Source organism: Zea mays, chromosome 9 (assembly GCF_902167145.1).
Source record: "Zea mays cultivar B73 chromosome 9, Zm-B73-REFERENCE-NAM-5.0, whole genome shotgun sequence".
Lineage (NCBI taxonomy): Eukaryota > Viridiplantae > Streptophyta > Magnoliopsida > Poales > Poaceae > Zea > Zea mays.
The window spans coordinates 157,756,326-157,779,175 of NC_050104.1; the positions used below are offsets into that span (position 1 = coordinate 157,756,326).

At 43.2% G+C, this 22,850-nt stretch overlaps 3 protein-coding genes across 6 annotated transcripts; 1 reads left to right on the top strand and 2 right to left on the bottom strand.

The window, feature by feature from the left end:
- Positions 1–610: 610 nt before the first annotated feature.
- Positions 611–4,590, top strand: LOC103639539 (O-fucosyltransferase family protein). Of its 3 annotated transcripts, NM_001330532.1 has the most exons (9): positions 703–1,016; positions 1,526–1,593; positions 1,688–1,776; positions 1,861–2,026; positions 2,108–2,177; positions 2,259–2,397; positions 3,210–3,414; positions 3,635–3,792; positions 3,897–4,562. In NM_001330532.1, exons 1-9 carry the CDS (start codon positions 854–856, stop codon positions 4,132–4,134), a joined length of 1,296 nt encoding a protein of 431 aa, NP_001317461.1. In that variant the 5' UTR covers positions 703–853; the 3' UTR covers positions 4,135–4,562. The 3 variants fall into 3 exon arrangements, with proteins under 3 accessions (XP_008660503.1, XP_023156769.1, NP_001317461.1); XM_008662281.4 differs by having other exon boundaries at positions 611–1,016; positions 2,108–2,397; positions 3,897–4,590; XM_023301001.2 differs by lacking the exon at positions 3,897–4,562 and having other exon boundaries at positions 611–1,016; positions 2,108–2,397; positions 3,563–3,706.
- Positions 4,591–5,363: 773 nt separating this feature from the next.
- Positions 5,364–9,109, bottom strand: LOC100282201 (ribulose-phosphate 3-epimerase). Of its 2 annotated transcripts, none has more exon segments than NM_001155113.1 (9): positions 5,364–5,752; positions 5,884–5,953; positions 6,085–6,141; positions 6,248–6,357; positions 6,907–6,985; positions 7,476–7,589; positions 7,686–7,826; positions 8,167–8,275; positions 8,897–9,109. In NM_001155113.1, coding segments are annotated over 9 exon segments (825 nt in total). In that variant the 5' UTR covers positions 8,992–9,109; the 3' UTR covers positions 5,364–5,702.
- Positions 9,110–15,303: 6,194 nt separating this feature from the next.
- Positions 15,304–17,617, bottom strand: LOC100282208 (uncharacterized). The gene is made up of 3 exons (NM_001155120.2): positions 17,370–17,617; positions 16,331–16,404; positions 15,304–15,556 (listed from the first exon to the last, which is right to left on the bottom strand). Exons 1-3 carry the CDS (start codon positions 17,550–17,552, stop codon positions 15,478–15,480), a joined length of 336 nt encoding a protein of 111 aa, NP_001148592.2. The 5' UTR covers positions 17,553–17,617; the 3' UTR covers positions 15,304–15,477.
- Between the last annotated feature and the right edge of the window lie 5,233 nt (positions 17,618–22,850).

Here is a 22,850-nt window from a genome sequence, read left to right on the forward strand (position 1 = left end):
AGAGTGAAGCAGGCTATCCAAAATTGGAGAGCGAAGATGAAGAAATAGAGAGCTAATAAATTTGAAGAGTCGTTTACCGAGTCTATTAGATACAATTTTTTTTAATATTAGCTAAATTTATCTTTACAAAACCATATACCTAATCTCTTGGAGTTGCTCTGATAGTCTTCCCCCTGTTCCTCGTCTGGCGAGAAGTGGACCAATGGTCAGGGAAGAAGTTCTCGCTCGGTTTCCACCGGATTTCAGTGAAATTTACGTAATGAGCGAGATACGGAAACCGGTCTGGTTTTTTATTGTATTTTGATTTAGAAATTTAAAATATATAAGTCAAACTTTATTCAACAAAACGGGTTTTAAAAGTTGCAAAACAGAATTGTAATCCTTGCCGTTGCAGTGGTCATGGATCCATCCTACCATCCATGATCTGCTTACTCTAGTAGAAAAGTCAAAACAAAGGTTCTATTTAGTATAATTTATTTTTGATTTCTTTACGATTCAAGTAGAAATTATACCAAACAGATAAGGACAGATAGCTTATGCAGCAGCTTATTAATTTAATATCTTCTTATAATAAACTATAAGAGCAACTAACAAACAGAAACTGTTTTTCGCTGGAATAATCTGCTTTTCCGACCAGCAGGGAGCTGTGCCAGGGCCAAAGACCGAGAAACAGAAGCCAAGCGTCCAAGCGCAATAGCGTTCAGTCCCCACTCCCCACTCCTCACTCTCGCGGTCGCGGCCTCACCGGTCACTGCTTCTCGAACCGCCGGGAGCTGGAATCGCCTCCATAGGGAACTGCTCTAATGCCCGCGGCGATCTGGAGGCGGCCGCCCGCCCACCTAGGCCACGTGCGATGGTGAGGTCGAGGCCTAGGGTTTGGCTAGTGGCGGGCTGCGCCGCCGTCCTGCTGTGGGCCTCCGTCGCGCAGCTCGTCGCCGTCGGCCGCCTTCTCCTCCTTTTTGGCCTCGCGGGCGACGCGGTTTCATCGCCGCCACCTACTGCGCTTCCGCCCCCGAGTGCGTTGGTTTCCTTGTTTTGTATTTATGATGTAGTTCGATTTGAGTTAATGAGTTTGTCCTTCCCCCTCATTACCGCTCTATTGCACGGAACTTCATAGAGTACTGAGCGAGTGAAAATAGGAAAATATTGCGAGTTACAAATGCTGAAGGGTGTCTAAGTCGCCCGATTGCGCAGCTGTGATTGTGATTGTTCGCAAGCAACTTGGCACTAGCACGTTTACTAAGCTGCATATGTTGCTGCTGAATGCGTTGATGCGACTAAAATATGTTGACCCGTAAAGTCATGTCAAACATATACTGTTGTATGATGATGCTTTGATCGATTGACACCCTCATATTTTTTCTTAAGGCACTAGCACTATTGAAATGTGAAGTTATGAATAGGCTTCATGTTCTGTTGAGACTTGTGTTGAATTGTTGTAGATTGTGTAGATCTTTGTTGATACGCGGCCGCCACATTGAATTGCCATTGAAATATGACAATTTGATCACTGATATTTTTTCAGGAATATACAAGAGCAATGGTTATCTGAAGATATCTTGTAATGGGGGTCTGAATCAGATGCGCTCAGAGGTCATTGTTGTTTGTTTACTTCTTCCATTCAACTTCTTGTTTCCTTTTTCTTTCCTAACTTTTTTTTTGCTATTTGTTACCTCCATTTATTCAGATATGTGACATGGTAGCAGTTGCTCGCCTTCTAAACCTCACTATGGTTGTCCCAGAACTTGACAAGAGATCATTCTGGGCTGATCAAAGGTAATCATCATTTTCTTTGAGAGATGCACTGTGCAATTAATCTTATCGACATCTAAAATGAGTAATGTTCATTGTGGTTGACAGTAATTTTGGGGACATATTTGACGTGAAGCATTTTATTGACTCATTGAGAGATGAGGTCCACATCATTGAACAGCTTCCGGAGAAGCTTGGTCCAAGAGATTCAGACATTATTATACTTGAAATGTCACCTGTGAGCTGGTCAGATGAAAAATATTACTTGCATCAGGTTTATAATTCATCTTGATATGTCCTTGTTTTCATGGTAACTTATTCACTATATCCTCTTGACAATCTCTCACCCGTGCAGATCTTACCACTGTTCAGCAAATACAGTGTCATCCATTTTAACAAAACAGATGCTCGCTTAGCCAATAATGGTATCAGTACAGAGATTCAACTGCTTAGATGCCGTGTTAATTTTCATGCCCTGAAATTCACACCTCAAATTGAGGGATTAGGGAATGAACTGGTACATAAACTGCGAGCCAAGGGATCATTTGTAGCCTTGCATTTACGTTATGAGATGGATATGCTGGCGTTTTCTGGTTGCAACCATGGCCTTTCACCTGAAGAAGCTGAGGAGCTCAAAAAAATGAGGTTTGTGGCTAACCCTGTGCTGCCTTCCTTAGTGACATAACTATGCTTCGGATATGACCTATGTATATTTTTATAGGAAGTGGCAAGTTATCATATTACTTGAATGATCTTTATACTTTGTATAGTTACCATTCAAGAGGGGGAATCCAAATGTTACATACTTAAATTTGTCTGCCAATGTCAAATACTGGTGCAGATAATGTGCATAACATGCAATTTTATGTTATTAACCAAAGCATTATAATTTTAATTTGGTGTTTTTCATTGTAAGCAAAATTTGTGACATTACTGCTGTTAGAAAAATGGACTACTAAAAATTACTCATTTATTCTTAGGTTTATTAATTAGTTTAGTGCCAGCTTATTCTGCCTTATTTATAAAGACCTGATTACAGAAATACAGAATGATGCAGGAGGCATCACATTATTGAAGTATCTCCTTTCATTCAATTCTATCCAATGACTAGAATTGGATAAAGAAAGAGGTATTTAATGCTTACCATATAATGTTGATCCTACTGTGAGAAACATTTGATAAATCACAGTACAACATGAAACCCACATATATCTTGGAAACAGTGCAAACAACACCAAATTATTTGTTTTCAATTGACACTTGTACCTTATTAGATAAACAAGTCATTCATAATGTAAATTTTTCATTATAACTGTAAAATGAGAATAGGGCCATGCACAATGTTTGGGTCAAATCCAAGTTGTTATTGACTGTTATTAGACTTGGCCTGGGAGGTACAATAGGTTCTTTCAACAGGTGCTAGTTCTGAAGTAACTAACATTTTTTCCCCCAATCAGATATGCTTATCCATGGTGGAGAGATAAAGAAATTGATTCCCAAGCCAAGAGGTTGCAAGGACTATGCCCACTTACTCCCGAGGAGGCATCACTTGTTTTGAAAGCTCTTGGATTTCAAAAGGATGCTCTTATATACATCGCAGCTGGGGAAATTTATGGGGGAGATAGGAGACTAGAGCCACTACGGGCTGCTTTTCCAAACCTTGTAAGTATCTTTTCTTTGTAAAAAAACATTCAATTATAATGCCCTGAACTGTGTCATAGCAATAAATCTTTCACAGTTCTCTAATGTTCCATAACTAGTGATTTTCCCTATTTTCTGCCGACACCGCATTTCATTTTCGTTTGCACAGCATATATGGAGACATCTTTTCCCCCACGTACTCAACCAAATTCGTTGTATAAGCAGCGTTGAATATTTTTAGGTACGAAAGGTGATGCTGCTAAACTCTGAAGTTCTGCGTCAATTCCAAAATCACTCTTCCCAGATGGCTGCACTTGATTTCATTGTATCCACAGCTAGTGATGTTTTCATTCCCACTTTCGATGGTAACATGGCAAAACTTGTTGAAGGTCACCGAAGGTATGAATATACAGATAGAGATCATCTTATGAAATTGATTGCTTATTTGGAATAAAATATGCAGCAGCTGATTACGAGATACTTGTTTGGATCATTTTCTTCAGGTTCCTGGGTTTCCGGAGAAGTGTGGTGCTAGACCGACGGAAATTAGTTGAACTTCTAGACCTGTACACCAACAAGACAATGTCTTGGGACAATTTTGCATCTTCTGTTCAGGAAGCACATAAGAACTGTGTAGCTCAGCCATCCTGCAGGCGAGAACTTAAAAACAGACCAAAAGAAGAGGATTACTTCTATGCTAACCCCCACGAATGCCTAGCCAATTCAACCTTGTGCAGCTAAACTGAGTTTCTGGTTTCTTTAAGGTAACCAGGTGGGCGTGAAATCATTTCCGAGCACGCAGTGGCTCACAGTCGTTTTGGTGTCGTGTTGTCAAGGGACCGAGCCAGCTTACACGGAGCATCACATATCTTTTGGCTTTACATTCCTTATTTCACTGTTATATAGGTCAGTTTTTTTGCTTCTCTGTTGATTCGTTGGCTTTTCCAACATGCCAAAAGCGGCCTGTTTGGGGCATGTAAATTTCGGTCTGTTGTCTACCATGCTTGTTCATTGGTGACTATTGACTAACTAGTGCTGCTAGGCCGAAGGGTTAGCTTTTTATTCCTTTTCAATTTATTTCCCTAATTTTTACAAGTGCTTAGTGAAATTATCACCTTCTAAAATTGTGCTATGTCAAAGCAGGAGTGCTGCACCTGCCTGCCTTTTTATGGAAAATGCTGTCCAGTTTGCTTGTTGCATCAGGTTCTCGATGAATGCTTTACTGTTAGCAAACCCTTGTGCACGATCATCTCCAAGAGTTCTTTAGAAAAAAAAAATAGTAAATCAAAGTTTTGATTGACTGAAAAAGGTTAGAAGCATATTTGTTGGGTTGTTCTAAAGACAAGACAACTTTACATTAGAAATATCATATTATTTTAAGACATCCAACTTTTATACTTTGTTTCTTTCGTGTACATTTGCATTAAAAACTGTCCTTATTTAGGGGGTGTTTGAATGGGCTAGAGCTAATGGTTAGCTGCTAAAATAAACTTAATACATTCAAATAGTCTAGCAAATAATTCAATTATTATCTATTTTTAGCAAATTAACTAATAGTTAGCTATATATTTGTTAGCTAGCTAATTCCATTAGCAATTTTTTAGCTAACTATTGCATTCAAACACCCCTTACTATTCTTTCCCAAGTCTTTCCACTCTAGATCGGTGAATCAGTACGCATGTATATATTTTAGCGTGATTTAGCCGTTTTTTCTAGATGCGGAAAGATTAGGTGTTGGAGGATTTTTTTTCCCCAATGTTGGCAAACAAATGAAGATGCTCTAATTTAAATTTAAATTGTAGTTAGACTTGGCGTAAGATGGAAAGGTCCCATGCGACTTCGCCAGAACTTAGTCGACACAGCACAGCGTTGGCTACACAAGAGATTCACAGGTTCGCTGGCATACAAAGTTTGGGAGAACTCGTGGTGATAAGAAATTGTTCTATCAATGCATAGAGAATAACACGATAGAAACAGAGACAAATAGAGAGCTCTTTATTTCTTTCTTCTATATCTGGGTGCCTTTACAATGGAGACTGAACTGCTCTCCTGTTTATAGAGGGAATGGACATGCAGAGCTGTCTAGAAGCCTCTCCCGTTGATTACTCTGTCTCGTGAGCCAGCGCTCGTCCATATGCTTTGTCGTCATGTGATTACCGTCCACATGATTGATTCACCCACGTAGAGAAATATTTCCTCCGTCTCCTTTCATCTCCAGTATAACGTATGGCTCGAAAACAAGACACATCTATCTATACGAATCCCAACACTGCTAAACCTGAACAGAGCACGATCACACGTCCAGTTCCTTATGCGTGTACAGCTGCAGGCCTTTGGCTGGTCTTGATTCCTTTGATAGCTGCAGAATTGCAAGAGGATCATCAATAATAATAATAAAAACTTTAGTAGCGGCTGACATCGTATATTTGATTTGGAACCTGTATGGAATTTCAAATTTAGAGCATGAATGGCACTGAGAAGAAACCATGCCTTCAGCGTAGTCTGGAGCCCCGAAAACTGCAGAGCCAGCAACGATGGCATTCGCCCCAGCTTCAATAACCTGCCATTTAAAGTAGGAAAACAATTTTAGCACCAAACTGGACTAGAAGATTAGTTCAGGACTGCCAAACACAAGTGCCATAGGATAGGTTAAAGTTAAATGCCAGCATGGAAAAAGTCTAAACATGTCACCTTGTAGGCATTTTTCGGACCAACACCACCATCAACCTCAATCCAGGGGTTCACTCCCTACAAAAAAAGAAAAAAAGAAAGTGATTGACACCTACAATGCTTTGAACATAAGGGACTGAGGGCAGTGAGTGAGAATACTTGAAAGGAAACAAGGGGATATTACCTTCTCTGCACATAACCTTCTCAATTCTGCAATTTTCCTTACTTGACTCTCGATAAAGCTCTGGCCACCAAACCCAGGATTCACAGACATAATCAACACCAGGTCAACAACTACATGGAAAGGAAGTAAAGTATTGTAATTAGAATGTCGGGACATGTGAGCTTATCACGTTACTGATGCATTGATGATAAAGGTAGTCAAACGTATGCTAAAGCAACTTCAAATGTTTCAATGTAGACTTTATGACTACATGCTGCGTAGCCAAGAAGGTCGAGAGTGCCACTGGTCAAAACTGTCACAAATTATCCAAGCAGCACCACAATTTGCCTCAATGGTTATGCTATTATTCAAAATAAACATCACTGGCTGAATAACAGGAGGGAGCACCCTGATTGATGCTTCACATGCCTACCCTGAATGGAGTATGTACTCACTCCAGTATCGACCCTCAACAGTCATCATTTACTACTATCAGTTACCAACTACCAGCTACAAAAGTATACATTCACTCATGGATATATTACAGGGCTTTTGGAAGCTAATCTGGCAATAATGGACATTCCAAACCTGGTATAGTAACATCGACAAATTTTCTGAACTTTACACATGTCAACTTTGCCAAGATAACAAATATGCCGAAATGAGCATCATGATCTTACCATCAAGAATGTAATCAATTGCATTGAGTGGAGTCGCTGGATTCAAAACAACTCCTGCCTTTGCTCCTAGACTTTTAATCTGATAGATAGTGGAAAGATAACTCAATTCCAACTTACAGCATGCCACAAGGATAAAAGACAACAGTACATCCCAATGGTTTTCAAAGATCTGCAAAGGAAATTGGTGGGCCAAATAATCCTATATCGTAACTAAATACATTTAGGAATGTGGTTTGTTGTAGGCCTAACACTAGCAAGTAGCAAATGTGCTCCTATAGCTATTGTTGGAGCCCAGTAATTAGTAATAATTCAGCCTCACAAAACAAACAAACACACACACACACACAAAGAAAAACATTCATTACGTAATAGTCCATGATTAGCTAAATCCTGAATGAAAAAAATACAGTGAAGGGTTTAAGCAAAATATTCGTTGAAGCCATTTGTGTTGTACAACACCAAGCAAGAAGGTAAAAGCCACATTCGTTGGTATTTATATCCAAATACATTGAAGTTCCATACTATTATCTGAGCATTAACTTGTAAATATAAGGTGGTACAGATATTACCTGATTGACTGTTCTGTGCAAATGGATGGTCGATGTTTGTTCACAGTGGACACTAACAATATCAGCACCTGCCTTGATAAAATCAGGGACTCGCTGCTCAGGTTCCACAATCATCTGTGACAAAAATAAGAAATCCCCGCATTCAGAAGGGGGCAATCAGGGATGAAAGTACAGCACCTAAAAACCTGACTGGGGCTTTGAGAACAATACCAGATGTACATCCAATGGAAGATCAGTCACAGGACGCAGAGCATCAACAACCAAAGGTCCAATTGTGATATTTGGCACAAAGCGCCCGTCCATGACATCGACATGAATCCAGTCACATCCTGCCACCTCCACGGCTTTTACCTAGTAATATGTAAACAGAATGGCAATATAAAGACAAAATCTAAGCCAGTTGGCATCAAGAAAATGCATAACAGTGCTTACTCTATTGCCTTATTTATTGTGAAAGAAGTTGAGAAAAAGTTGCTAATGGGCTGGTGAACAGGAATACATTGTGTGAGGCCAAGTTTGTTGACGTAATGAATATGGCATTACCAAGCTATTCCTTCAATAGTAGCCTAAGTGCCTAACATAATAACATGCGTGTAGTACATATTCACAAGTAATTGTCAGGGCAACAAATCGTCTAAGGAAATGGAGTTTGGTGGAAGGTGGATGACTGGATGCTAGTATCTCAACAGACCTGATCACCAAGCTTGGCGAAGTTTGCAGACAGAATCGAAGGGGACACAATGATATCACTCTTTGAGAACTTGTCAACCCGAGCTGATGCCCTCACTTGGAACGCCTTCCTAGAAACCATAGAACAGATTTGTTAAAGAAACCATAAAACACAAACAAAGAGATAAGCTCATAATTCGGAACCAATGAAGTCATGAACCGAATTACGCAGCAGCATCAAGTGGCATGACTAGATCCGTTTGCCCATTTCCCCCTGCTCTCTAGTTAACAGGTAACACGGAGCAAATATTACTTCCAGTACCAGTAGCTAGCATCACAGACATGAGAAGTGCCAACTTAAGCATAAGCAAGCATGATCCATTACTTTTCCAGACAGACAAACTCCTCCATAAGCGAGATCAAGGTAATATGGCGATCCAGAGCCTACAGAGCTCATCACCAGCAACTTGGGGGGCACACGTTGCACTCAACCAGCCCCCGAGAGACACGAGAGCTGCAATCCATGTTCTGCTCAATAGGCAATTCGCAGCAGCGCCACACGGAGCCATCGGGGGCGGCAACGCCGCAACGGGACACGGGATCGCTAGAAACTACTGCCGACGAGGAGCGAGATGCGACCGAATGAAAGAGGCGGTCACCCGCCCGCTCGGTGCTACTACCTCCATACCTCACGCGCCCGGGCGTTGCTACTCGGGACACGCCAAACAGGAAGCAGGGAAGGGAAAACCAACCTGGGCGTAGATGACGCGATGCCGCGGGGGTGGCCGATGGAGGCGGTCCGCAGGGAGGCGAAGCTGGAGCAAAGCGACGACGACGGTGTCGCCATCTGCCCACCTCTCTGGCTCTCTCAATCTATCCCCTGTCTCGGCCTCGCAGTCACCAACTCTCCCGGCTCTTGGGTTGTTTGCTTGTTGCACGAGCAGTTCTGCTACGCGAACCGAAACGCTTCGGACCATCTATCTTCCATTACTAGGGGAGTGTCCGTGCGTTGTAACGGAAACACATAATACTACGATACTGTTATGAGAAAAAGTTTCTTAATACATTTATGATCCTACCCATACATAAATTTTGTTATTTTAGTCTAGTTGTTTCACAACTACATTGCACACATCAATATAATGCAGACTTTTATATATGATATTTAGCTACACGTGTGTTACTATGATTTTTAAATGAATTACCTTGTAATTGATTCAAAAGATCCAAAGAAAAAGTACATAAGCTTACCAAAGTTTAAGAGAACTTATCCGACAACTAGCCTTCATCATGTGCTTTAAAAGTTAAGGAATTAATACATAAAAAAACATCATGTGCATTACAAGTTAAGGAATTAATACATAAGAAAAACATCATGTGCATTACAAGTTAAAAAATTAATACATAAGGAAAACAAAACAGGAACAAGAATAAAACACGTTTGGTTGCATGTCTAGAGTTGTCAGGCGCATAAGAAAAAACATAATCAACCAAAAGTGAAATACTAACATCCAACATCTTCGCCATCCTCATCCTACCATTTGTCCAGTCAACCTTCAAGAACACAAGTCCTTTTTCAGGAGCCTTGGCCACCAACCGCTCGCATCTTTCTTGTTCTGGTAGCATATGGTTCTTGGAACAACAACTGCTTTGCTCTCCTGCAAATAGGAAGGCCAATACAATCAAAATCTGAAACGCTACATTCAACATGTATTAAATAGACAACATCAAACAACTCAAGGTCAAACTCGCAGGGCGAGTCATCTGAGCCCTTAGCTGACAAGTTGAAATGGCCTTTAGGCTTTAAGTTCTACTTCACACCCTTGGCGTCAGGCAGCTCTATCGTCAAAAACACCATGCCAGATCAAAACTGTACAGACAAACCAAGTCGCATCAACCCAAATCTAGAAGTACCCAGGAAATCGGATGTCATTTTCTGTAGTCATTAGAGTAACACCAATATCATTAAGCATGCAAAAAACAGAATACAGAATGTCATCAGCTGTCTCAATAGGGAGGACATCGCGAGCATCGCGGAGGATGCGGCGCTGAGGCCGGGGCGAACGGAGAAGGGTTGGGAGAACCGGTCGGGCGGGCGCTTCGCGGCGGGGTTCGCGCGGAGCGGTCGCGGCGGGGTCAGCGGCTGGCAGGCGGGATAGGAGGCGGGGGCAGTCTACAATCCCCTCTTAATAGTTAGTAGAGCTCCAACCCTTCCAACACCTCACGGTGGGACCCAGGGATGAGATCATCGAATCCATCGCTCCCACATCGGTCCTCCCGGGCGCCACCAACTTCCTCTTTTGCGGTGGGGGAGGCGACTGGGCGTACGTCCCGGCGGCTGTCTCGGTAGGGAGGACATCGCGAGCATCGCGGAGGATGCGGCGCTGAGGCCGGGGCGAACAGAGAAGGGTTGGGAGAACCGGCCGGGCGGGCGCTTCCGGCGGGGTTCGCGCGGAGCGGTCGCGGCGGTTTGGAAGGGTTGGAGAAGAACCTGTTTGTGCTTGCTGGGGATCAATCGACGCGATGAGGAGGGACCCAGGGATGAGATCATCGAATCCATCGCTCCCACATCGGTCCTCCTGTGGCGCCACCAACTTCCTCTTTTGCGGTGGGGGAGGCGGCTGGGCGTACGTCCCGGCGGCTGTCTCGGTAGGGAGGACATCGCGAGCATCGCGGAGGATGCGGCGCTGAGGCCGGGGCGAACGGAGAAGGGTTGGGAGAACCGGTCGGGCGGGCGCTTCGCGGCGGGGTTCGCGCGGAGCGGTCGCGGCGGGTTGGAAGGGTTGGAGAAGAACCTGTTTGTGCTTGCTGGGGATCAATCGACGCGATGAGGAGGGACCCAGGGATGAGATCATCGAATCCATCGCTCCCACATCGGTCCTCCCGTGGCGCCACCAACTTCCTCTTTTGCGGTGGGGGAGGCGGCTGGGCGTACGTCCCGACGGCTGTCTCAGTAGGGAGGACATCGCGAGCATCGCGGAGGATGCGGCGCTGAGGCCGGGGCGAACGAAGAAGGGTTGGGAGAACCGGCCGGGCGGGCGCTTCGCGGCGGGGTTCGCGCGGAGCGATCGCGGCGGGGTCAGCGGCTGGCAGGCGGGGTAGGAGGCGGGGGCAGTCTACAATCCCCTCTTAATAGTTAGTAGAGATATATACTCTGATGTCATAGTAACCATATCTGATTCAAAAGATCAAGAATATATTTAATTCTCTCTAAGAAAACTCTTTATATTATAAGACTAGGATAAAAATATAAAATATAGTTATGTCTTATATGGTAGAATAGAAAAGGTATAATAGATTTACTGCATCTTTTTAAGAACTAATTTAGAAACTTAAATCCCCTTCAGGATTGAAGATAATTGGAAAGAAAATTAGTTTATTTCCACCTCAATCATCTCCAATCCCCAAGGGGATATAAGATTCCCAAAGTAGCCCTAAGGCTTTATTTGGTCCGAACACGGCCTAAAAATTGTCCCTGTATTTAACGTCTCCAATTATTTCTCTATACATCTTATTTTATACACTATAACATACACACGAGATGTCTCGTGTGAATAAAGCCACTGATACCTTAAGCATCGGTCCTTCCGCAGGGTACAATCGGTTCTTTGTGTTTGTGCATATTTTATTGTTGTTTACTATTTATATAAATAGTAATACACATATACACATACATGTCGTCACATATATCAATATGATGGACTCTAAATTTTATATTATAAAATTTAAGGATTAAATCATGTTAGCATCGAACTTTATTTCTATTTATTTTATACTAAAATTAATTTAGCTTAAAAATTAGAAAAAAACATTTAGATCACGATCATTTATCATCCCAGCTGTACAATTACCACCTCTCGGATGCAGACCGTGATGCGAGGAGAATGGCCAACGCGAGCCGCCGCCAGTCGTTTAGGGCGTGTTTGGGAGGGTGGCCCAGTAGCCCGGTTGCGCCCGTGGGCTGCAACTAGCTTTGTTTGCAAGGCTGGCCCGTTTCGCGGCCTGGCTGAAACCAGCCAAAAGGCTGCCTCCTGGGTGGCTCCCAGGAAACGCGGCTAGGGTTCGTTTCCTGGGAGCGCGGCTGCGCGCGGCGCACTGGCGGAATGTGGCGGCGGGCGAGGTGGCTGGCGGGAGCTCGCGCGGGCTCGCGCGGGAATGGTGAGGTTTTCGCGCGCGCGGGAAGGAGCGCTCCGGTGAATCCTCTTGCGGCTATATATGGCGACGGTGCACCCTCCTTTTCCCCTCCTCTCGCTGCTCGTTCTTCTTCCACCCCCTCCCTCCCTCGTGAGAGACCGGCGGCGAGTGGCTGTGCGTCGCGGCTGCGTCCAGCTCCGCCTGGTGCCGGGACTCCGTGGCGTTGGGCATCTGCTTCGTCGCTTCGTCTCTGGTCGATCTGCTTCCTATACTTCTAGATCTGCTCCGTCTCCGTTGCTACGACCTTTACCCCAAGGTGAAATCAACCCCCAATCGTTCTATTTTCTGGTTCATTGTTCATGAGTTAGGGTTTGGTACAGTGTGTTGTTCATGTTATACCTGCTGCGAGTTTGATTTTCATGTGGTTTGCTTTGGATTTATATTAAATTGGTCGATGATGTTGTCCTTTACGTTCACTTGGAGGTATCATATAGATGATGCAGCCGTGTTCTTTTTCCTTACTGATTCATTTTGCAAACATGCTGAGGCCAAGCAGGGTATGATTAGATTAATTCTTGTATCATTGTTATATGCATGTAGATGGATCCCTCTTTGAGCCGCGAGCTGTTGTGTAAGCAAGCAGCTGCCTTGACAGTAGTGATGGTTTCATTTGTTCAAGGCAGGGGCTTTGTTCACATGACTGAGGCACATAGAAACATTTGGCTTAGGACCTTCCTAGCCAAGAACTACTACATGTAGATGAATTACATGTTGGTGTGCACCACCACCCATTCTCTCTTCCTGCTCACTCTCTCTTTTGACTACAACTAGGAATAATTTGTTGTAGACATTTTGGTGTGCAGTCTGGTTTACTCCCACCAGTCCTTTTGTCTAATTTACCTAGGAGGGTGGCTAACAATAGGTAACATTTGGGTGGACACCATTTGAACCCTAAGCTATTGGGCTCAAACTTATTGTAAGGCACTATTTGTATTCTTACTGTGATTGAAGTTTTTACTATGATTGAAGTTTTTATTGTAAGGCTCAAACATTTCATACTATGATTGAAGTTTTTACTTGGCCAATGATGCTATATACACTAATCTGAGGAGCATTTGCATTGGATGTGTTGTAGTGCAGCTGAGGCCCGTGTTTACTTGTGCTTTCCTTTATGCCTATGATGACATAATTGCCATGGAACCATGTTGTCATTATTGCCCGTGTTAATGTGGATGATCTTTAAATTGTGAGGTACTGGGCATATGCTGAAAATTATGTTGTTTCCACCATGTTGTGATTATTGCCATGGAACCATGGGGCACATCCATGCCCAATGCAACTGTTATCCACCATAGATGACTTGATGGCTGGGTTGGATGAATATCATGGTTTCATGGCTGCCCAGCTATGTTCCTTATGCTCCAAGTTAAAAGATCACATGAAAATGGCAATTATATCTGAGGAAAATCATTGCTATTGTCAATCTTGCCTGTCTTCTTTGATGGATATGTTGCAGATGGATGCCCAACTACCTGTTGCAGATGGATATGTTATTCTGAGGAAGATCACATGAAAATAGAGATGGCTTCTTTGATAGTAACTTGTAGCCAGCAATGACAATAATTGATGAAGTTAAGTTAATTTTGTCTGAGGCTAACTCAGTTGATGCTTGTATTGTTCAATTGACATATGTTGTTCTAATCCTCTATTTTCTGTCAGCAATGTCCATCTCTTTTTTATGTTAGCAATGTCCATCTCTATTTCCTGTCTATGGGCCAGGCCGACCACAGCCAACTGCCAAACATATTCCCAGTTTGGCAGTTGGGCAGTTGGCCTCTTAGCCCAGCTGTCTGTAAGGGTCACAAACATGTTCTCGCCTGGGCCGAGCTTATTTTGTACAGCAACACAAACATAGGGATTTGCACCAACTGGGCCATGCCAACCTGGGGCTGGGCCAGTAGGGCAGGCCGAGCCAGCTTGGTGCAGGGTCGCAAACACGCCCTTAGTATCCGCTCGGCACTCGGCAGCCGGGCACCGACCCCAATCGGTAGCCCGTCGGGCCACCAGAAATTGCAGCGATTTTCTCTTCCGCACTGCATGATTCATCGATCCACAGAAATCGGATATCTCCGTGTCCTGTGAAAGAGTTTTGGTGCCGAACAATGCCTCATCTGCCACGCGACAATAACTTTTTTGGGGGGCTGGGAACGAAACTGCTGCAACAGTGATTGTACATACAATATCCTTCCATGCTTCAATAAAATAGATAAATTTAGCTATAATTATAGGTCTCATGATGTATCTTTTTAAACCCCCTTTGAAATACAGGATTGAAAAAAATACAGGAATAGAAAAACATAAGAATATGATATAAATATATGTGCAGAACAAAGAAAACCAAATGGCACTACAGTTACTCATTCGTATTTTTTTTCCTACAATCCAACGAGAGCTCAGTTTCTGACGATCGTTAACACATAGAATGGTTGCTACTACACTAATACTACTACGTCAATAGTTCCTTATATTAGAACGTGTCCGCTCCTGCAACAAGCACAGAGAACTTTGAAGCTGCTACTTCGAATTCAAACTAGTATTACGTCAATATAGGCACTTATATCATAAGTGTACGTTCTTGCCACGAGCAGAGAGAACTTTCAATTCAAACTATAGTAAGTGTACAGAACAATAGGTGAAATACGGGGATGAAAACGGTCGGAAACGGTATTTTTTCGGTAATTAGTTTTTCCTTTGATTGCGAATAAATAGGATATAGAATATACAATACAAATTTGTATTCTTATTTTTAACATCCAGCTTGTTAAGATTCATAAAAGGTAAACCTCAAATTCATCCTACATTTTCTCAAATAATAGATATAAACTTCGGTATGGATTCGAAAGCAAATTCGGTAATTTTTTTCAACTTTTTATGTTGTAGGGAGCAAATAATACATAAAACAACTTATATAATATTTTATTCATATTTGTACTAATGTGTTTGATAACATATGAAAAGATCAACATTAAATTTTATACATATCTATTTTAAAATATTAAATTTGTTCTAACAGTTCGGATTACCACTTTCATCCCTAGAAATACCAAATGTCATTTGAGAATTTATTTCAGTGGTATTACGATATGCAGAGTTGAGAATTAGCATAGTGCCCAGGCCCCAGAGTAGGAAAGCAAAACATTTATGAGCTTGACTCGCTTGGGTTTCCTCTTTCTCCGCTGCAGCAGTAGAAGTGAGGCAGCTTCACTCGGCCGCAGCACCTGCTAGGCACCAAAAGTTTATCCATGTAATGACAGGGATGGGCAACAAGGCCACAAGGGCACCGTTCTTTTTAACAAGCAGGAGACTTGTATAACATTACATACGAAAGGTTTACAACCCTTACAAACAACACCTACACACCCACACCAGTATTTTTTCTCTGAATATTCCTAACACGTGCACCATGAAACCGCACTTGTTAGGAACATTCAGAAGATGGAAGTATTTTTCTGTGACAAACTTGAGGAGTTTTTGCTCTAACTATTCTATAATAACATAAAGAAAAACACATGAAACATCAACAAAATATGAAGATAGTTATGAAGATTGTCAAGGCAGGAAACTGAATTGTGATAATCACATTCCATATCATGTCCAGGGATATATCATGTGTTCAGTAATGCACAATCAAACTGTTGCTATATGGCATGGCAAATCTCTCCATTAATCGCCTAACTACTGTCCCACTAGACCTTATCAGCAGCTGTGGCTAGAGACCCTGAAGAGTGAGGATGTTGTTATTTTGTTAAAAGTATAGTAATCCGCCTCTGCAGCTCTTGGTCACAGACTTCCTAGACATTTAAAGGGCGAGGTCTTGCTAAAAAATATAGTAACACAGTTTTTTCCTCCCTCATCAGCCCAACAACCACGTTTACAAAAAAAAATCACAACTACTCTGGAATTGGCAAAAAAAAAAGACAATATGTAGCATGTCAAGATTACTAAGACCAAACTTAAATAGAGGTATAGGAAAACATAGCTTTTAGATGTACCTGCAGCGAATAATGACCGGCACAGACTTCAAGGCTTTGGGTCCATTCCTCAAACCCTTCTTGTACTTGGAGACCTGAAACAGTATAAGAACATAAGGGTGTCTACCGACATCATTGCCTCGAAAAGGCAACAAGCATAAACCAAATAACTAGTTTCTAAAAAACTTGGGATCCACAATCTAAGAGCAAGTATAATATGATGATGTATGCAGGCTAAATGGTTTGCCACATCAGATTTATGTCAAATTAGAGGAGAGGGAAGAGAAGAAGCGGGCTGAGCCAGTTGTAGCACAGTTTTCAGAACAAGTTGTGAAAGAATGAGAGTATGAGGGTGGGCCTAATAATAATTGTTCAACGTTCTAGCAGCCAACAAACCTATTACATGCAATGACTATATAGTTAGCTCTAAAGGACATATCAATGACTTATAGCCGGCCGCTGGCTAAACTATTAGCCTTTGCTCTAAGCATATAAAATAAAACAATGAATGATGTAGATTTTACTAAAGAGGCCAGTTGGATTCACATGTTTAGTGTTCTTCATACAACTGTATGTATAACCCAGATTTATCACACTGGATGGCAATACACTAATGAGTTCCACACATTTGAGATATATCAACTTACTGCTCGAATCATCAATCACAACACATAACAAAAAGTTGGTCAGGTAGGTTATGGAAAAGTATCAGTTGTATGACCAGCCCTACAATTACCCCACTTAAGATTCTTGGTGCAATGTTTTTTCCGTTCTATTAGCCTAAATGCAGAACCCTACCAACACTCCTATCAGGCTACCAACCAATCAACACTCGTCAGTTTTTACAAAACGCTAGCTAAACATTTCGCAAGGACACGCGGACACGCCCTTCTGCTCACAGGCAATTCAACGAACAGGTAGAGCGCACCACGCTACGTCACGTCACCAACCTTCAAGCCATGAGCCCATGACCACCAATAACAGACGACACCTATCTAGCAGCCTATGTAACAGGATGAACCACGACCAATGTAAAGGGAGCGGGGTGACCAAAACGCACCTTCTTCTTAGGGACGGCCATGAGCTCCATGGCTGGTCCGGCAGCGGCGCCGATGCCGGGGATCACGAGCGACTGCGACTCGGTGAGAGGGGCAGGGAGAGGAGGCTGTATGAGGGAAATTCCGGAAGGGAGGCGGGGTAGCGACGACGCGGCCGCACGTCGGAGCAAACCCGTCGCCGCCATGGATCGCCTTCGTGGCTCCGGGTTAGGACTAGCTGAGCAGGTGCGGGAAGTTCTCAGAGTGGCATGGGGATGGTGCTGATCTGGCCGTTGAGTTTTTATCGGGCGGTTTAGACTTATGAATAAAAGTGGTATTACCATAAATTTAATATTTTAAAATAAATAGCTATGAAATTCGATGCATATTTTGCTGTTATCAATCTTATTATTATAAATAAGAATATAATTTACATAAATTGTTTATATATTATTTTCTCACTATAACAATAAAAAGTGAAAAATTATTTAAATTTGTATCCGTTTCTGCATTGATATAAGAACTTTATATCTATCATTTGAAAAGATATATGATAGATTTAATATTTAAATTTTATGAATCTTTAAGAATAAAAATATGAATTTGCATAACAGATTATATATCCTACTAATCCGCAATTGAAGAGAAAAAAGACTAAAAAGTATCTGTTTTCATCCCTAGCTTTGTTATTTGTTTTGTCGCTGACTTAGACAGGAGCATCCACCAAAAAAATATTAAAACATACAGTTATATATAGTTTATCTCTACTAACTATTAAGAGGATAGTGTAGATCAAATCCGTGCCTCCGCCTCCCCCGCGCCATGTCCCCGCCTACCCCCGCGCCCGTCCCCGCGAATGTCGCCCCTGCACCCACCCCGCGATGCAATCCCCACCCCGACGCCCGCCCATCGCGCGCACCTGCTACATAGCCATGAGAGTGAGGGAGGTGTAGGGACCAGGGAGCGGTGGCAGCGTGAGAGATCGACGGCCACGATGGTAGGGCGGGGACCAACATCGTCTTCAAGCCCCCGCTCGCCTTCCTCCTCCTCCTCTTCAGCGATGACCACCACCTCGCCACCATTGCCGTTGTAGGAAGCGAAGGTGGATCCGGCGCCGTCTGCCCCCGCCCCTGCGATGCAAATCTCCCCCGCCCCCATCCCCTTCTTTGCTGCATCTCCGCAATGGCGTCGGGCTCCTCTCGCCCCCAAATTGACCAGGTAAAACCCTAATCCCAGCACCAGGCCACATTCCCCTCTCTACCTCCGAGCCCTAACTCCTCCCTGCGGTCTTCCCCTCCGCAGTTCTTCCTGGACAAGAAGAGGTGGCCCTTATCGTGCAAAGACGACCCGCTGTGACTCGGGTCGCATACTCACATCGTAGCGACGACGGTGTCGAGGGGGTCCATTGACGGGTACCTCGTCCGGTCTCCTACACGTGCCATGGTGGCGGCCTCGATGTCTCCAACAGCCTCGCCAAGAGGTGAGGATGTGGGCGCCAGGCAGAGCCTGTTAGCCACAATCCCCCTAGCTCATTTTGTACACCAGTTTGTCAGGTTGAAGAAGGGTCACGAGCAAAGAGGGCATTTACTATCCTTTTCGATCTTCACCATTGGAAGGTATGGTTTGATGAACACACAACAAATACAATAGTGATGCAGATGAGTTCATTAGGAACCATTTCCTGTCTCTAGGATTTTAGTTGCCCTGTTGACAGTTTTGGAGAGATTTGGAGATTTTACAATATCATGGTGAGACTGCGAAAGCTTGTGATTTTCTTCAGTTCATTGACATACTCTAACATTGTGTGCCCTCATGATGAAGGCTACCGTTTTACTTAGAAGTAAAGCTGTTGTTCTTTGTATATTTGTGGTACCCTAAGACAAAGGTACTTAGTTTGTCCTTTGCTTCTTCTATCTTACAGTTTTTTGCATAGGCTGATGTGTGTTTTCATTACAGGGAACTACATATGTTTATGGAACTTTCTTTAAGCCATGTATTTCTCAGCATGAGAATGAAATCGACCGAAATCTTCTTGAGCTCAGAGCTCGAGCCACCGATATGGTTGTCCTTTACTTCCATAAGGCTGCTTCGGTAGGGCAAAATACTTTCTTTGACGTTTTAAAATATGTTGCTGCCCAGTCCCCTTCTTGGAAATCAAGGCAGCACCCTCATCAGGTTTGGTCGAATGTATACTCTTTTTTGTCCAAAAAAATCCATTGAATAATTTGTTGTTAAGTGTTCATCATGTTTACATAGATACTCAAACTTTTTTTAATGTTCTTCTCTGATGCAATATTGATCATGATGTTAGACTAATTTTAGCAGCTATGTTGTTTAAAGATGCATTCGCTATTGCTTCCAAGTGGTATTGTCAAAAATGAGTGAGAGATGTGTTCATTTCATTGAGAGAAACAAGTACATAGGGAGTGACTTATAAATCACCTTGGCCCCCTCAAGTTAGAAAGTTTAAAGTGCTTTCTAGTTTTTATTATGACCAAAACACCCACAACAGACTACGTGGTGCTTTCCAGTTTTTTTATGACCAAAACACCCACAACAGACTACGTGGCCAAGGTGATTGACCAAAGGAGGAACTCATGGGCCCCTGCTAAATACCATATGCTACTTTCATCAGCAACTGTCTGTAGGGTCACCAATATGTATGCATATTTGGAACATATCAGCCTCATTATGCATGGTCTACAAAGAATGGACCATGTTTTAACTTTAGAGATTCAACCAGAGATCGCTAGAACTACAGTACTACAACTTACATTTAATCAAGCTTGTTTCTGCTTTATCATGCTATGCTCTGACCGAAGCTTTAATTCTTGTGCTACTGGTATTTCAGTTCTGTAGACCATTTAGCTCAAGTAATTGGTAGTTCAACTGTCATAATGTTTGGTTTGGGATTTCTATCTATGGATGCTTCGTCTGGCTTATCTATGCTTTTAGGTGCTTCATCTGGCTTATTTATGTTTTTGCGCTCTCGCTTTTGCATGTATTGCAGGATGTTGACAATTGGAAATACATGTAGCAAATAAATGATTTTGGAACTGGTGAGAGCACCTAGAGGGGGAGGGGTGAATAGGTGATCCTGTAAAAACTTGAAACTTAATCCCACAAAACTTGATTAGGAGTTAGCACAATAAAGCCAAGTGGCTAGAGAGGAGTTCTAGCAAAACACAATAACCACAAAGATATCAACACAGAGATGGCACAGTGGTTTATCCCGTGGTTCGGCCAAGTCCAACACTTGCCTACTCCACGTTGTGGCATCCCAACGGACGAGGGTTGCACTCAACCCCTCTCAAGTGGTCCAAAGATCTACTTGAATACCACGGTGTTTTGCTTTCGCTTTACTATATCCCGCTTGCGAGGAATCTCCACAACTTGGAGCCTCTCGCCCTTACAAAGATGTTCACAAAGAAGCACAGAAGTAAGGATGGGATGAGCAATGCACACAAGACACAAAATCAGAGCAACACACGCACACAAGTCACAACACGAGCTCTCAACACAACTTAAAGAGTTCTCTACTCAAATGGAGCTCTAGTTGCTATCACAAAGAATCGAATGCGCGGAATTGGAGTCTTGGTGCTTAGGAATGCTTAGAGAATGCTTGGTGTACTCCTCCATGCGCCTAGGGGTCCCTTTTATAGCCCCAAGGCAGCTAGGAGCCGTTGAGAGCATTCCAGGAAGGCAATTCTTGCCTTCTGTCGCCTGGCGCACCGGACAGTCCGGTGCACCACCGGACACTGTTCGGTGCGGATTTCTTTCCTTCTGTGGCGCAGCCGACCGTTGAAGATCCAGAGCCATTGGCGCACCGGACACTGTCCAGTGCACACCGGACAGTCCGGTGCCCCCTTCTGACCGTTGGCTCGGCCACGCGTCGCGCGCGGATTACGCGGCCGACCGTTGGCTCACCGGATAGTCCGGTGAATTATAGCCGTACGCCGTTAATTGCTTCCCGAGAGCGACGACTTCGCCTGTGAATGGCTCACCGGACAGTCCGGTGCACCACCGGACAGTCCGGTGATTTATAGCCGTACGCCGTTGATCGCTTACCGAGAGCAGCCAGTCGAGAGTCGCAACCTGGCGCACCGGACACTGTCCGGTGCACCCAGACTGCGCAGAGTCTTGGCTGCTTAGCCAAGTCTTTTCCAAATTGGTCTTTCCCTGTTTCTAGCACTTAGACACAATACATTAGTCTCCAAAACAATGTACTAAGTCTTAGAAACATACCTTTCCTCTTGATTTGCACTTTGTCCATCAATTGGCATAGATTAGCACTTAAGCACTTGTGTTGGCACTCAATCACCAAAATACTTGGAAATGGCCCAAGGGCACATTTCCCTTTCAATCTCCCCCTTTTTGGTGGTTTATGCCAACACAACAAAAAAGCAACTAAAGAAGTGCAACATTAATGCAAATGAAAACACAAATTTGTTTTGATTCAAATTTGGCATATTTGGATCATTCTTTGCCACCACTTGGTTTTGTTTTTGCAAATCAACCTCAATTTCCTATCTCTAAGTCGAACACACTTGTTGAGACATAAAGAGAGTTGTTCCATGAGAAATTGATCAAAGATTTCAAAAACTCCCCCTTTTTCCCATAATCAACTATTCTCTCCACAAGAGGCCAACTTTTGACAAAAGAGACAGCAAGAGAGTTTTGACAAACCAAAAGCTCTATTCTACTATTTTCAAAATTCTTAAGTGGTAGCTGATCCATTCATTGCTTTGGCCTTATTTTCTCCCCCTTTGGCATCAAGCACCAAAACGGAATCAATCTTGGCCCTAGAACCCCATTGCCTCACCAAAATCTTCAATTAAGAGTAAAGAAGGCAATAAGAGCATGAAGATGAACTTGGAATAAGTTACCCTCTTATCGGAGTGCAGTGGAAGTCTTTCATGGTCCAAGTCCACCTTTTCCTTTCAATCCACCTTTGAGACTAAATCAAGCAAACTCAAGCACACGGTTAGTCTCAAAGGGGTCAAGTTGTAGCATGCCTCCCCCTAAAAAGTGCATCACTTGCAAATGGACTTGTGAGGTCCGGGGATCATGAGTATAACTTGAGCACCATAAATACACAACAAAATGCGTAAGGAACATGATCAAAGGCATAAACACATGTATGCTATAAACACATGTATGCTATAAATCAATCCAAGTTCCGCGAATCTAAGACATTTAGCTCACTATGCAGCCTGCAAAAGGTCTTTTCATCTAAAGGCTTGGTAAAGATATCGTCTAGCTGGTTCTCGGTGCTAATATAGAACACTTCGATATCTCCCTTTTGCTGGTGGTCTCTCAAAAAGTGATGCCGGATGTCAATGTGCTTTGTGCGGCTGTGCTCAACAGGATTGTCCGCTATACGGATAGCACTCTCATTGTCACATAGGAGTGGGACTTTGCTCAGATTGTAGCCAAAGCCCGGAGGGTTTGCCTCATCCAAAGTAGTTGCGCGCAACACTGTCCTGCGGCAACATACTCGGCCT